The following is a 12,677-nucleotide window of genomic DNA, read 5'->3' on the forward strand; positions in this document are numbered from 1 at the left end:
CTGTTTCTCTATAATATATAAGCAACCTCTAAACTTCGGTTTAATAAATTCTACTTGTTTACATTTGAAATATACACTAGAACCTTGCCAATCCATGCTTTGCTAAACCATACGTCTGTAACAGTCACACAAAATTAGCAGCCTCTCCCCATCCCTCATATGTAACAGATGTTGCAGCTGATGTCCCCTATTACTAAAAATTCATTAAAGGAGAAGCAGAAGGCTTTTTTCTTCCCTTTTGCAGTTCACCTTGGAATAGTTACTTGTGACATTTCAATACTAACCTCGTGAAATAATGCAGTATTCATAAAATATGTACCTGCTTATTTAACGGCCTGAACAAACAGTCCCTCCAGGTCACCAAGGCAAGCTAAGATTGGGGAAGGGAGAAGAAAAAAGGAAAGGCTTATATATACACAGGATAATCCTTTATGGAAAACTGAAATATTGTATTATGCTAAATAGTTATAATTTATTTTTAAGAAGCTTTTTGTTATGGCAGTCAAGTCTCAGTTAGCTAAGCTATCTCAGGGAAAACTTACATGTTTTATAACTATCCCCACACTCTAAATGATCAGATAATATTTTTGAACCCCCGTTTTCCTCATCCCCCAGACAGGAATAGGACTGTCCAGCACGTACCTGAATACTACTCCACTTTTAATAAAAAAATATTTTAAAATGGGATTTTTCTGATGTAGGGACTTTGAATTTGAATGGTCAGAGAAGGACCAGCTGGAAGACGAACACTCAGTAAAGACGCCCTCCTAAATTGTTTTTACCGTCCCACCCAATGCAGAGTTATTTTCATAATGCAATAAAATATGTACTAAGCAGAAACTAAAATTAAAAGATTCCTTCAACATATAACAATCTACACTCACAAATGAGTACAACAGAGTTCAAATGAGGGGGAGAATATCATCACTGTTAAACATGACAGTTTAGACTGGTTTTCAGAAGTAATACAGAGGAAAGGTAGGGTGCCTAGGGCATATTTATTGAGACGTTGTTTCAAATACAAGGAGTAAAATGGAAGAGGATTTGTAGCCTGTGCCCTAACAGCATCCCAATGAAAGAGAACATAGGGCTAATCAGCATCTGGTAATGAGTTTCAGCTGACCTGATCAGTTTATCGTACCCCAACTCACTAATGACATAACCTGTATATAGAAGGTGTCATGTAAGATATCAATAGAAAGCTAATAACATGGTGATCACTAATATTATTGCATGGCGTATGTACGGAGGACAAATTCAAAATTACAAACATACTGGAGCTTATGTTATCAAAGAGTGAGGCAGGGCTGAAGTTACCCCAACCTAGACAAAGGAATTCAGTTCTACCACCTTGAAGGTTTTTCCAAGGTACATTAGCTACATTAAGAGAAAATGTGAATGCAATTTACACAGAAAGTAAACAGGAACATCAAGCCAACAAGGGGAGGATATATCCACTCAGCATCACAGCAGGGGTAGGAAATTTCAGGAACAGATCAATTTTCATTTTAGCAAACACCAATGGGGGAAGAAACAAGCATGAAACCTTCCTTTACCACGAGATTCCATGTCCCCTTCCTCACAGCTTGAATAAAAACTTACTTGGGGCGGGGAGGGGGAGCCTTCAGAAGAATCCATTTCAAAGATGCACTAGACTATAAAAGAGAGGGGCAAAGAACCCCAAGTTATGTTTCACCTAAGACAACAAAGGAACCAAGCACTCTGGGGAAATACTGACCAGAGGGATGGTCAGCCATCGTACAGGAAGGTAGATTGTTAAGGAAACTATCATGAACAAAGGCTGTAGCTTGGTTTTGTTAAATCTTAGCCCCGGAAAGTGTTTTTCCACTGTTATTTTCTTGTAACCATTTCTAACTATCCTTTTTACTTGACTCACTTAGAATTCTCTCTCCTTTTGTTAATAAACTTGTTTTACTTTAATCTAAAATCAACCCAGTGCTGTGTTTCATTTAAAGTGAATGTTAACTCTAGTTAATGTGGCAAGCTGCTGGGTATTGTATTTTTAAAGGAAGAAAAGAACCTTAATATCTCTCTGAATGATCTAGGAGAAGGCTGGATATCGCAGAGCACATAATTTTGGGAAATTTGGGACTGGGGTTTTAGGGTCATCTTGCCAGGTGTAACCAAGGCTGGTGGAGGCCAGAACGTGGCAGTGGTATAACAAGAAAGCTACTGGAATCAGAGTTGCTGACTCAGAGTTCCTTAACACAGACACTCAATGCATGCTTGTATGTTGGCTGGAAGCATCCAGAAAATGGAGCTACAGCAGCACAGCATTTTGAGGCACTCAGGATTACAGGGCAAGAAGTGACAACCCCTCAATAGTCTGGATTGCTCCCCAGAACATGGCATAGTCAGAAGAAAACACAATCAGGAAAGAGGTTTAGATGGAATACAGCCCATTAGACAGGGAAATAAAAGAAGAGCTGATCAGGAGGCTGTCATGAATAGTTTTCAAAGTGAAAAAATCTTCAATTTTTGTGGAAGATGAAAAGCCAGTGAAAGGGGAGAAGAGGAAAATATGACTTAAATAGCTTTAGATGATGATAATATGCTGCTGCAAAAATTTTGTATGAAAGAAGTATGTCCAGAAAAAACAAAATTACCAACAAAACTGATGACTGTCCCCAATAGAACACAGAACAACATTTTGGAGGCAGGAAGAGCAAGGAAGGAAACTTTGGAGGTTATATAAAATAATATGATTTAGCTTGTCTAAACATGGAGAAGGAAAAAGGTATATAAGCTTACAAATCTCTCAAATACTGGTGAGCCTCATACAAATAGTGAGTTTTAAAGAGGGATTTGTGGGAAGAGAAAGCAGATGCCTGGTGCAGTAGGCTAGGAACACAGTAGGGATATATTTATATTTCCATCAGAATGTTTTAATTAAAAGTTAAAACCAATAAAATACTTGAAGAGAAAGCTCTTTAAAATGCTTACTGAGTAGATTTCATATATTCCTTTACGACCTTCATCACACTCACGACGAACCCAATGTCGATTGAGGTAGGCACAAATTCCATTCAGCACTTTGCTTGAAAACCTATAATCTTCCCATTGTTGAGTGTAAAATTTCAGCACACTCTCATCCATCAAGTCTTCACCATCCTGAAATAGAGAAAGTCCACCAATACTGTAGACTGCTTATTTTTTAATATACAATATAATGCTATGTAGAGATAAAAGTAATCGTCTACTGTAAACCGAAATCCATGACATACAACATATGCTGCTGCTTCCAGTAAGAGCTCTACTACAGAAACAGGTATGGTTGCACGTAGGAAAAAGTATTACTAAATCCATTCTTACCTTGATAGTGGCCTGGTAAACTGTTAGCGTTATGGGTTAGATATCTAGAAAAAATGCTTGATCCCATTCTATTCTACAGCCTCCACAATTACTACCACCTGCAGACCTGCAACAGTGGTAAAGGCCATGTGCTAAATTTCTAAGTATAACTGCTACCCAAGCATCAAGAGTGAATACCGTCTCTCTCTCCTTGGTACCCCTGCACATAGCAGCAGTTAAAGTTGCTACCTTGGTAGAGATAAGGCATCACACCTAGCTCTTACATCCCAGACTTCAGTGCTGTAGTAAGAAAAATGTTACAGGATACAGGAGATACTAAAATATCTTTCCCAACTAGACCAACAAGCTGTCCTTTTTCTTTTTGCAGTAGGGTTAATATTGAGGTTAGCTATTAGCGAAACAAAATTGAGCTCCACTCACAGCAAATTAAAAAGTTACATAGGATAGCTTGTGAGCATCACCCAACGGTGCGAGAAGTTTTGTGTTTATTTCACAGTGATTGACTTGTGTACAAGGTAAAAAGTCAAAGCTTAATGAAACAATTAAGATGTTAAATTTCATGATTTTCTACAAATTTGATCACTCGACAATTTTACTTGCAATGGCTTCAGATATTTTTAGTTTTACTGTACTATTTTGACTCCAGTTCACATGAGTTTCATGTAATTATTCATTGAGTTGACATGATGCCGCCTTACCTTAAGGAGATTTGTCAAGTAGTTCTTCAGAAATTCTTTAAGTCGTTTGTACAGTTCTAAGCCAACGAACTGAGCTCCTCCAGGTGTCTGGCCTTTTTTAGATTTAGAAGGAGGTACTCCAGCTCCTCGTGCTTGATTAGACTGGTGTACACTAGTACAGTAGTTATAAACATGACTGATAGAAAAGTTAAGGAATATACATATATATGTGTATGACACATATTCTATGCAAATTCTAGGAGTTCCATCTGAACATCTCAAAGAGTTTATAAACAATGATTTAGCCCTCCTGAGAGGATTACCTGTGGTGTCAGTAAGTAGTATCCCCATATTACAAACGGGAAAGGTGAAGGAAAGACAGATTAAGTTATTTGTCCAAAGCATCTCGGTCTGTAGTGGAACTGAAAACAGAACAACGTATTTCTGAGTGAATTAACATAGTAACAATTCTCAAAAGGTCAAAAGTTATCCTGGCAATTGTTTTCTTGTTAATTTAGTTTCTGTTCCCAGCAAAATAATCTAAGAAAACAATATCAAGAGAAGAAACATCATGAAATACATTTAGAGGGTGATCTATCAGGAAAAGTGACCACACGCTTACATAAAGAAATCTTTCAAGGCTAATCTGACTGCCTTCACTTTTTGCTAGAATTAGAATGTTGTCATGTTGAAAGAAAACTGTCTAAAAGATTGAACAAAAGGTAATAATCAAATTTATCTAAATGCACAGAGGGATCTAGGAGAGCACAGCAGGGACTGATATTAGGAGCAATCTTCGTTAACATCTTTATAATAAGCTGGAAGATGAAGTAAACCACAGTAATTTGCTGATAAAGGTGAAAATGATGCACAAGGCCTCTGTGCCAGTTTGCATCCATTTAAACTTTAAATGGATGCATAGGCATTGTGCTGGCCTGCTGCACAGAGGTGAATTTCACTTGTTCCTGAACTAGAAGGAATTTAAGCTCTAGTCTGAACAGATGAAGAAAGAGACCAGAAACATGGGCTGAAAATAAAATTAGATTAATTCTTGAAGAATGCAAGCTAATCCAAGCTGAGGAAAAACAAACAAGTGTGTCTGCGCACACACAGGGGGAAGGTGAAACATGGGAAGCAGTTATGCAGAAGGAGACCCGGTATCACTAACGGACAGCAAAGTACATATTTGTTTGTAATGTGATGCGATTAAATAAAAGGCCAAAGCAATTTTGGGCTACAAACAATCATCAAGTCAAGGAGCAGTGTGGTAATAATTCCTTTATAGCTTTAGTTTGACCAGACATAGAAAACTGCATTCAGTTCTGAATAACACGTTCCCAGGAGAAATTCTAATTTTTAAGTCTTCCCAAGGAATCAGTGGAAGTCCCATTTGCTTGGGACACATCAAACTAGAGGAGATAAAACTAGGAAGTGTCCTGTACAAAATTGCTTTCCTGTGACTGGGAAATGGATTAGATTATCTAATACTCTTTATTTTTAACTTTTAAGACTACCACTCCAGATCTATGCTTTGCCCACTAGGCCAGGATTCTTTAATGAAAAACAAGCCACACCTCAGAAAACTATTTTGCTGAGAATATGCTTGTGTTTTGATTTTTAGAAGGACCAGCACAATAAAAGGAAATCTGTGAGCAAAATTAAATATCAATTGAATTAGATAACCCAGCATACATTGTGCACCGGAGCCACTAAGGACAAATTTGTAACGTCAAACTTTAATCACAATCAGGACCTCTGAAAGACAGCAAATAATCCCCATCAACTTTTTTTTTAAAATGTATGGCTGTCTTTAATATTAAGTCATGCAGATTCTTAAAACTAATTCTCAGCTTGAATCAAGAAAGTATTTGACACTTCAGCAAATACAAAGGCTCAAGGTCTTTATGATCACCCTGTTTCCCTCCAGTTTATTTTCTCATTTCTTCTGCATCCCCACTTGCATGTTTATTTTAAAAAGTCATCTACTTATACCCCAAGAATACAATCCTCTTCACTTAAATTTTACCCTTTTTGGAAATGTATTCCATGTGTTTATTCCCATGTGTTACCCCCACCTCAGTGCCAAATATTAGGAATTCCTATAAAAATCCTAAAAAATCATTAAAAAAACATAAAATATTGGATTAGTGCTAAAGTGATGGCAGCTTCAGGACACTATCAGTTCATGAAGGTATAAGATCAGAACTACTGTCTTTTTCTAGAAAAGATTAAGCTCTTCAACCTAGTTTATCCAAAAGTTCTGGAATCTGTCATTACTTGTACTGATCTGAAACTCAATTCAACGATCTCTATGTAAGATGTGATGAATAGTACTATCGGCAATATAACAATGCCATTGTCTTCCAGTTACACAGTACACCTGTATATTGTATTCAACGTTCATTCTTTAGTAACGTTAACTGTCAGCTGAATGCTATATAGTCATCTTTCCAAGTAAGCCTGGTATAGAATCCTCCCCCAGTGATGCTTTAGTCATGCAAGTTATTGGGTTCATAACAGGGATAAATGTGTAAACTTTAATGGTCTGTGACTTACAAGAGGTCAGACTGGATGATCTAGTGGTCCCTTCTGATCTTAAGCTCTAGAATCCACTTAGATTATATTCTTAAACTTGGCTTCTATAGAGATCATTGTTTGAGAGAGTTAATGCAGATTAGTAAAGTTAATCTCTTTCCTTCTCTGAGAAATCACATTCTTACTTAAATTCTCATTATTTACTATGCTACCAATCACTCATTATTATGTTGCAATTAGCTGTAAATAAGTTTCATTTTCCATAATAAAGTACTTTGAGTTCATGGGACACGAATAAAATGTATTTTATTAGTTTATGGCATTCAGGAGAACAGAGACAGTTTACAGTTGGCTTTTCCTTTTCATCTTTGTATAGAGCATGGTATCACTGTAATTTACAATAGGTCCAATGGAATTGTAACTTTTAATGGTAGATTGTGTTCACACTAGCCATCCTGTTTTGGTTGAACTATGTCCATTTAACATTTCCTCCAGCAACTGCAGTAACTGGCATACAGTCCCCATAGCTGGAGTCTGAGAGATGCAATGTAGTTGGGAGAAGTGCTGTACTACAACATTTAAAATGTGTGCATCGTCAATCGAGTATTTCCCTACCAGATAGTTTTCTTGTAGAGATCCCAATCTCTACCTGGCTACAATTCCTTTGGTCAACAAACAGAGAGAGCACACACATCTTACTCACTTCTGGATATAAAAATAGCAGTATATGTTCTGCTGACTAATCAAAAGAAGTTCTATGGTAAGATATTAACTAGAGATTTCTGTAATTTGAAATATATAAAAAGTGATGCTAATTTGAAGAGGGAGGAGTCTGGACTGGCACAGAGAATCTCAACGGAAAAGAAAAAAGGGATCAGTGATGGCACACATATTTTTTTTAACCCCCTACATGCTAGTCAAGATTCTTAGGTCCTCGCAAAACAGCATTCCGTTTGCCATAGTATTAGCAGCTCATAACAGCCTGCAGAGGCTCCTTTTGAACACTGCATTCACTGAAACTTGGACGTCAACCCTGTGATGCTGGGAAAGGTGTAGGTTATGTGCAAGTAGCAACTTCATAGATCACCAGCAAATACATCCGCTTCCACTGTCCTCAGAAAGGCCAGCTGTCTCATTCAGTGGACCCTGAATGCTTCCTAAAAACTTCTTTCCCACTATGAAATAAGCCTCTCTAATGGAGTTGTTTTATTCGATTAGACAAGGCTAACTAAGATGCTGTTTTCCCTTTCTTATGCCCTCTCCCCCCCTAAAACATTAAGTTTTTCTAAGATGCTGAACTTCCTTCACTATTTGTATTTGGGTTAGGACTAAAAAAAAGACAGGGCTATACTCTGATTCTCGTGAAAGGGCAGGCAACCATCAGTAAGAAGTGTGGCGCTGTTTTGACCACAGCGTTGCCTGGATAAAACGAGGTAGGAGGTACTCCAAGATAGGGCATGATGTTCTCCAATTAGCATAGCTAAACTTATGGCAAGCAAAAAGAAGACTCTGAGGGATAAATGTAATGGTGATGTCCCTCCAGATAGCCTGAACAGTGATTTGGTAAGGGCATTCTGATTCAAATTTACTTTAATGATAAAATGGGTGGTTTGAGTACAAGCCTGTTTGTCCAATTTAGCAAACATCTCAATATGACTGGAGATTTCCCCAAAGTTGTATGGTCTACATCACGATCGACTGGTTGATCCTGGAGCCTCGGCAAGTTGATTGTGATCTCCGGGCCGCTAAAAGTCTGGCGGCACAGGGGCTCAGGCAGGCTGCCTGCCCGCCTTGGCCCCCATGCTGCCCTCCCTGCCCCATAGCGACTGATAAGAACTTAAGAACGGCCATAGTGGGTCAGACCAAAGGTCCATCTAGCCCAATATCCTGTCTTCCAACAGTGGTCAATGCCCCAGAGGGAATGAACAGAACGGGTAATCATCAAGCGATCCATCCCATTTCCCACCCCCAGCTTCTGGCAAACAGAGGCTAGGGATACCATCTGTGTCCATCCTGGCTAATAGCCACTGATGCACCTATCCTCCATGAACTTATCTAGTTCTTTTTTGAATCCTGTTATAGTCTTGGCCTTCACAACATCCTCTGGCAAGGAGTTCCACAGGCTGACTGTACGTTGTGTGAAAAATGATGCTCTTGTTGCCCACTATGGGCCAGAATGAGAACATATATAGCAGTTTAAAGTTCCACTCAAGTAACAGAACATCTATTCCCCAAGAGACTTGATCCTTGAATGTGCTGAAATAACCCTCTGTCTTCCTATCGATCTTGATGATAATCTGCAGTTCCCCAACTCTAGTGTACTGCAGACATCTTGTGATTGAGCTCCCCTGACCCTGGACGAAGTGGTGTTCAACCCAGGACAAACAGCCGCATGTGGGAGTTTGTCCATTTACTTCCTGTGATTTCTCCAATGGAGAGCCGATTGAGTTTTGCCTTCATTTTGAGGTGGTCAATTAACCATCATTTTTCTGTGGTCCCTTTGCTCTAAGTCATCCCAATAGGTTTATTTTTGTATTCAGAACTGACCACTGGAGGTTCTCCCCACCAGTTCCTGTGATCCAGCCTCCATCATAGGGCCAGCAGCTGGAGAATCATCATTACAGTCCTTTGATACCAATTCCACATTGAAACAGCAATTTTTTCTGCTCTTATTGGTAACTAGGCCCCCAAGGACCACCTCCAAGCTCACTGCTATGAATAAACACCTTTAAGCAGTCCTATTCTCAGGTCACAGAAGGACTGATCCCAACACTGTAAGCCTGCCCTGTGTTGACTCTGCTGTGTTCACTATCCAGCTAAGCTTCCAGGCAGACCAAGTGTTGAGAGAGATAGGAAGATCTTTTCTTTGCTAATGATCCAACTCCCTGTTCTCCAAGAAGGAGCATAACCTGCTGATGGCCACCAATCATCTAAGTAGGGGTGCATTCATAGTCCTTTCTTGAGGCCTCAAAGGACCTCAAGCACTATTATAGTATTGATGAGTATTCTTGGCAAATTATCACTACATTTTGTTATTTTTGCAAACAGAATGGGAGCAAGACTCCAGCTATGGGGACCATATGCCTGTTACTGCAGTTGCTCACACACACAAACCAACTAGCGTCATTTATATACTTGCATGAAAGTGTGCAAATGACGAAGACATTCTAGCCAAAAATAAGACGGACAGTCATACAACAAATCTCAAGCATGCACATAATGAAAGTATTCTACATACTCAAAGTTTGATATTCTTCCAGCTTGATTTATATAAATCAAACCATGAATTACAGCATTTACTCCTGTTGTGTGGTCCATCAGAAAGTATTTCTGAACATAAAATGACCTTCCGTATGTTCTACATGTAAAAATAATACTGCTCTCATGCTGTTGATGTTTACACTCTGTGCCCCCAAATGCGATAGCCAGCCACTGACAGGAAGACTGATGTATTCAAAACAAAACCTGAAATGCTGCATGTGTAATCAATCTGTAATCCTGAAACAAAGTACATCACACACAGTCCAAAAATCACAAGGAGAGTTCTATAAAAAGAATTCTTGCCTTAGAGAAAGTAAAACCTAGTTTCATAACAGCAGCATACTTCAGAAGTCATGTGTGTATCCAAATGGCTATTAGGAAATATCAAAATCTCTCACTGGAATGTTTTTGCAATTTTGTATAGTCATTTACAAATCAAGCTGAGGGGACATATAATTACTCAGAGGGTATTCTGTCCCAATATGCATAGGAGTGTAGTCTTACGTCTTTCTCAAGTGAATTGTCCAGCTAGTAAACATCAAGACCTGATCCAATAATGTGATGAGTATCTGCTAAGAGGCGCTGCCCTCAATTTCTATTACTTTCAAAGCAGACACAGCACTCTGCAGAATTAGGACCTAATGTAAATTATTTCTAAACTGATTCTCTCTCAATAGCAGGGATACTAACTTTAAACCTGAGGCAAAAAAAAAAAAGTGTATGGGGGAAAGTGAAGCCACAATGAAGCCTCCTGCTGCTATTCATGGGTGTAAGATTCAAGAGACAAATCTCTCTCACAGCTTTCCTTCCCTTTCTTGTAAATTGTGATACACAATCACCAGAACTGGCCAATAACTAGGTTATAATTCAACTTCAACACTTGCATCTTAAAAGTTGCTGGTCTCTTTGCAGTGCTTACAAAAAAATCTTGACTACTCATTTAAAGCTCATCTGTGCAGAACACAGAGGTGTCTCAGGGGCCAGCCATAGTATGTGGAACAAACGCTCACAGGAACCTCACCACCTACTCTCAAGTGCAAGCACACTTCTTCAACCTTGCCTTCTCCAATATAAACACATAGCAGCATATGCATATTAAAAAAACGGCCCCAAACCCCCCACACACTATTCTCCCCCTGGAGAGAGTAAGAACAAGCCACATGTGATGTTAGTCATGTCACTTAACGTACTATTGGAAGGCACTCAGATACTACACAAATGACGGCAGCATAAAAACTCATATAAAACCAAAATTAATTGCATGTTTTTATAATGAAACTGACTATTTAAGAAGTTGCCTTGAGAGGCATAACCAGATTATATGGGAAGGTTCTTCAAAATTAAGTAGAGAAGAACCTCAGAGTTATGAATGCTATGAGAATGGAAGTTGTTTGTAACTCTGAACAAAACGTCATGGTTGTTCTTTCAAAAGTTTACACCTGAACACTTAACACAGCTTTGAAACTTTACAGTGCAGAAGAAAAATACGGTTTTCCCTTTATTTTTTTAATAGTTTACATTCAACACAACACCGTACTTGCTTTTTTGGGCGGGTGGGAGGGGGTGTCTCTGCTGCTGCCTAATTGCGTGCTTCCAGTTCCAAATGAGATATGTGGTTGACTGGTCAGTTTGTAACTCTGGTGTTCGCAACTCTGAGGATCTACTATAGTTTGCTACAAGGATAACAACAACAACAACAACTTTCTAAATAGGGTTTTTCTGTTCATTACTTATAATCTCCCTTATATATGCTGATTCTGGGCATCAACTTTGCTACTTCCTATGATCCAGCAAGCTGGGTTAATCTCTTTACTATGCTGAACTGGCCCACAGGAATAACTCAAGTTAGTTTTCACTTATGTGTTTACTGTCAATATTTCACTCAGGGAAATGATAAGCATAAAATAACTGAGGAAAAGTACACAAACCACTTCACTTTAAAAGAAACGACTTGGGGAGTTACAGAAATAGAGTAATTTGCATTGTGTTAAGTGAAGGGCTGGATGGAATTTTTTTACCATAATTTTTCTGACAAAAAATGCAGATGTGGGTAAATTTTAACATTTTGTAAATTTGTGTTGAATTCACAGAATTGATTTAATTGAAAAAAAGCCTTAAATTAAAAAAAAAATGTTTTGACACTTTTCAAAATAAAAGTTTGACTTTAAATTTTTCACTTTTTCATTTCTAAAATGTTTTTCAATTATTCTGAATGTTATTTTATTTTTAAAAAATTAACATAAAAGCTCAAAATCCAAACAATGTTTTTATACTTTTCAATTTGCCAGAAAGTTTTACAAAATATTTTCAGCTTAACCCAAAACAAGTTTTCTTCCCTGATTTTTCAGAACTGCCAGCAAATCAAACACAGCTCTAGTTAAATGGCTTTCCAAAAAAAAAAAAAAAAAAAAAAAATGTAGCTTATTGCATTTAATACAACACAGAATATTAGAGAAAAACTGTTGAGTAATAGTTTCAGATCAAATAGGACACAAAGATTAAGTTTTACAAAACAACCAAATAAAGCTTTTTCAAAAACTAAGACCGATGGAAACACTTACATGATTTTTCTAACCCTCTCATAAACCAATAGTTGAAGGAATTTGAGAACTTGCCAAATTAATTCACCTTCAGGCAGAGTGTTTACAAGGCTGCAGCACAATTTCAAAAACAGTAACATGAGCTGCTAGAAAAAAAAATATATTTCAGACTGGTATACAACCGCTCTCCACAATTTTCTTTTTTAAAATAGTTCTTATCTACACTATATCTGGATAGTTTTCCATAAGACTGAAAAAATATTTACCTTTAATCATGTAGAGTATATAAAAGTGTTCGAGGTATATTCCCAGTTTACATGGGAAGAGATGA

The 12,677-nt window shown here is 38.0% G+C and overlaps 1 protein-coding gene across 3 annotated transcripts in view; it reads right to left on the reverse strand.

Annotated features, from left to right (window-relative positions):
* Positions 1 to 12,677, reverse strand: part of CUL1 (cullin 1) — an 84,081-nt gene that overhangs the window by 38,692 nt on the left and 32,712 nt on the right. For all 3 annotated transcript variants that reach the window (XM_043540506.1, XM_037889979.1, XM_043540505.1), the window contains 3 exons: positions 4,032 to 4,206; positions 2,965 to 3,132; positions 320 to 370 (listed from right to left, as the gene is read on the reverse strand). In XM_043540506.1, coding sequence (XP_043396441.1) covers positions 320 to 370; positions 2,965 to 3,132; positions 4,032 to 4,206 — 394 coding nt within the window. The remainder of the gene's footprint in view (positions 1 to 319; positions 371 to 2,964; positions 3,133 to 4,031; positions 4,207 to 12,677) is intronic.

Source organism: Chelonia mydas, chromosome 2, assembly GCF_015237465.2.
Source record: "Chelonia mydas isolate rCheMyd1 chromosome 2, rCheMyd1.pri.v2, whole genome shotgun sequence".
Classification (NCBI taxonomy): domain Eukaryota; kingdom Metazoa; phylum Chordata; order Testudines; family Cheloniidae; genus Chelonia; species Chelonia mydas.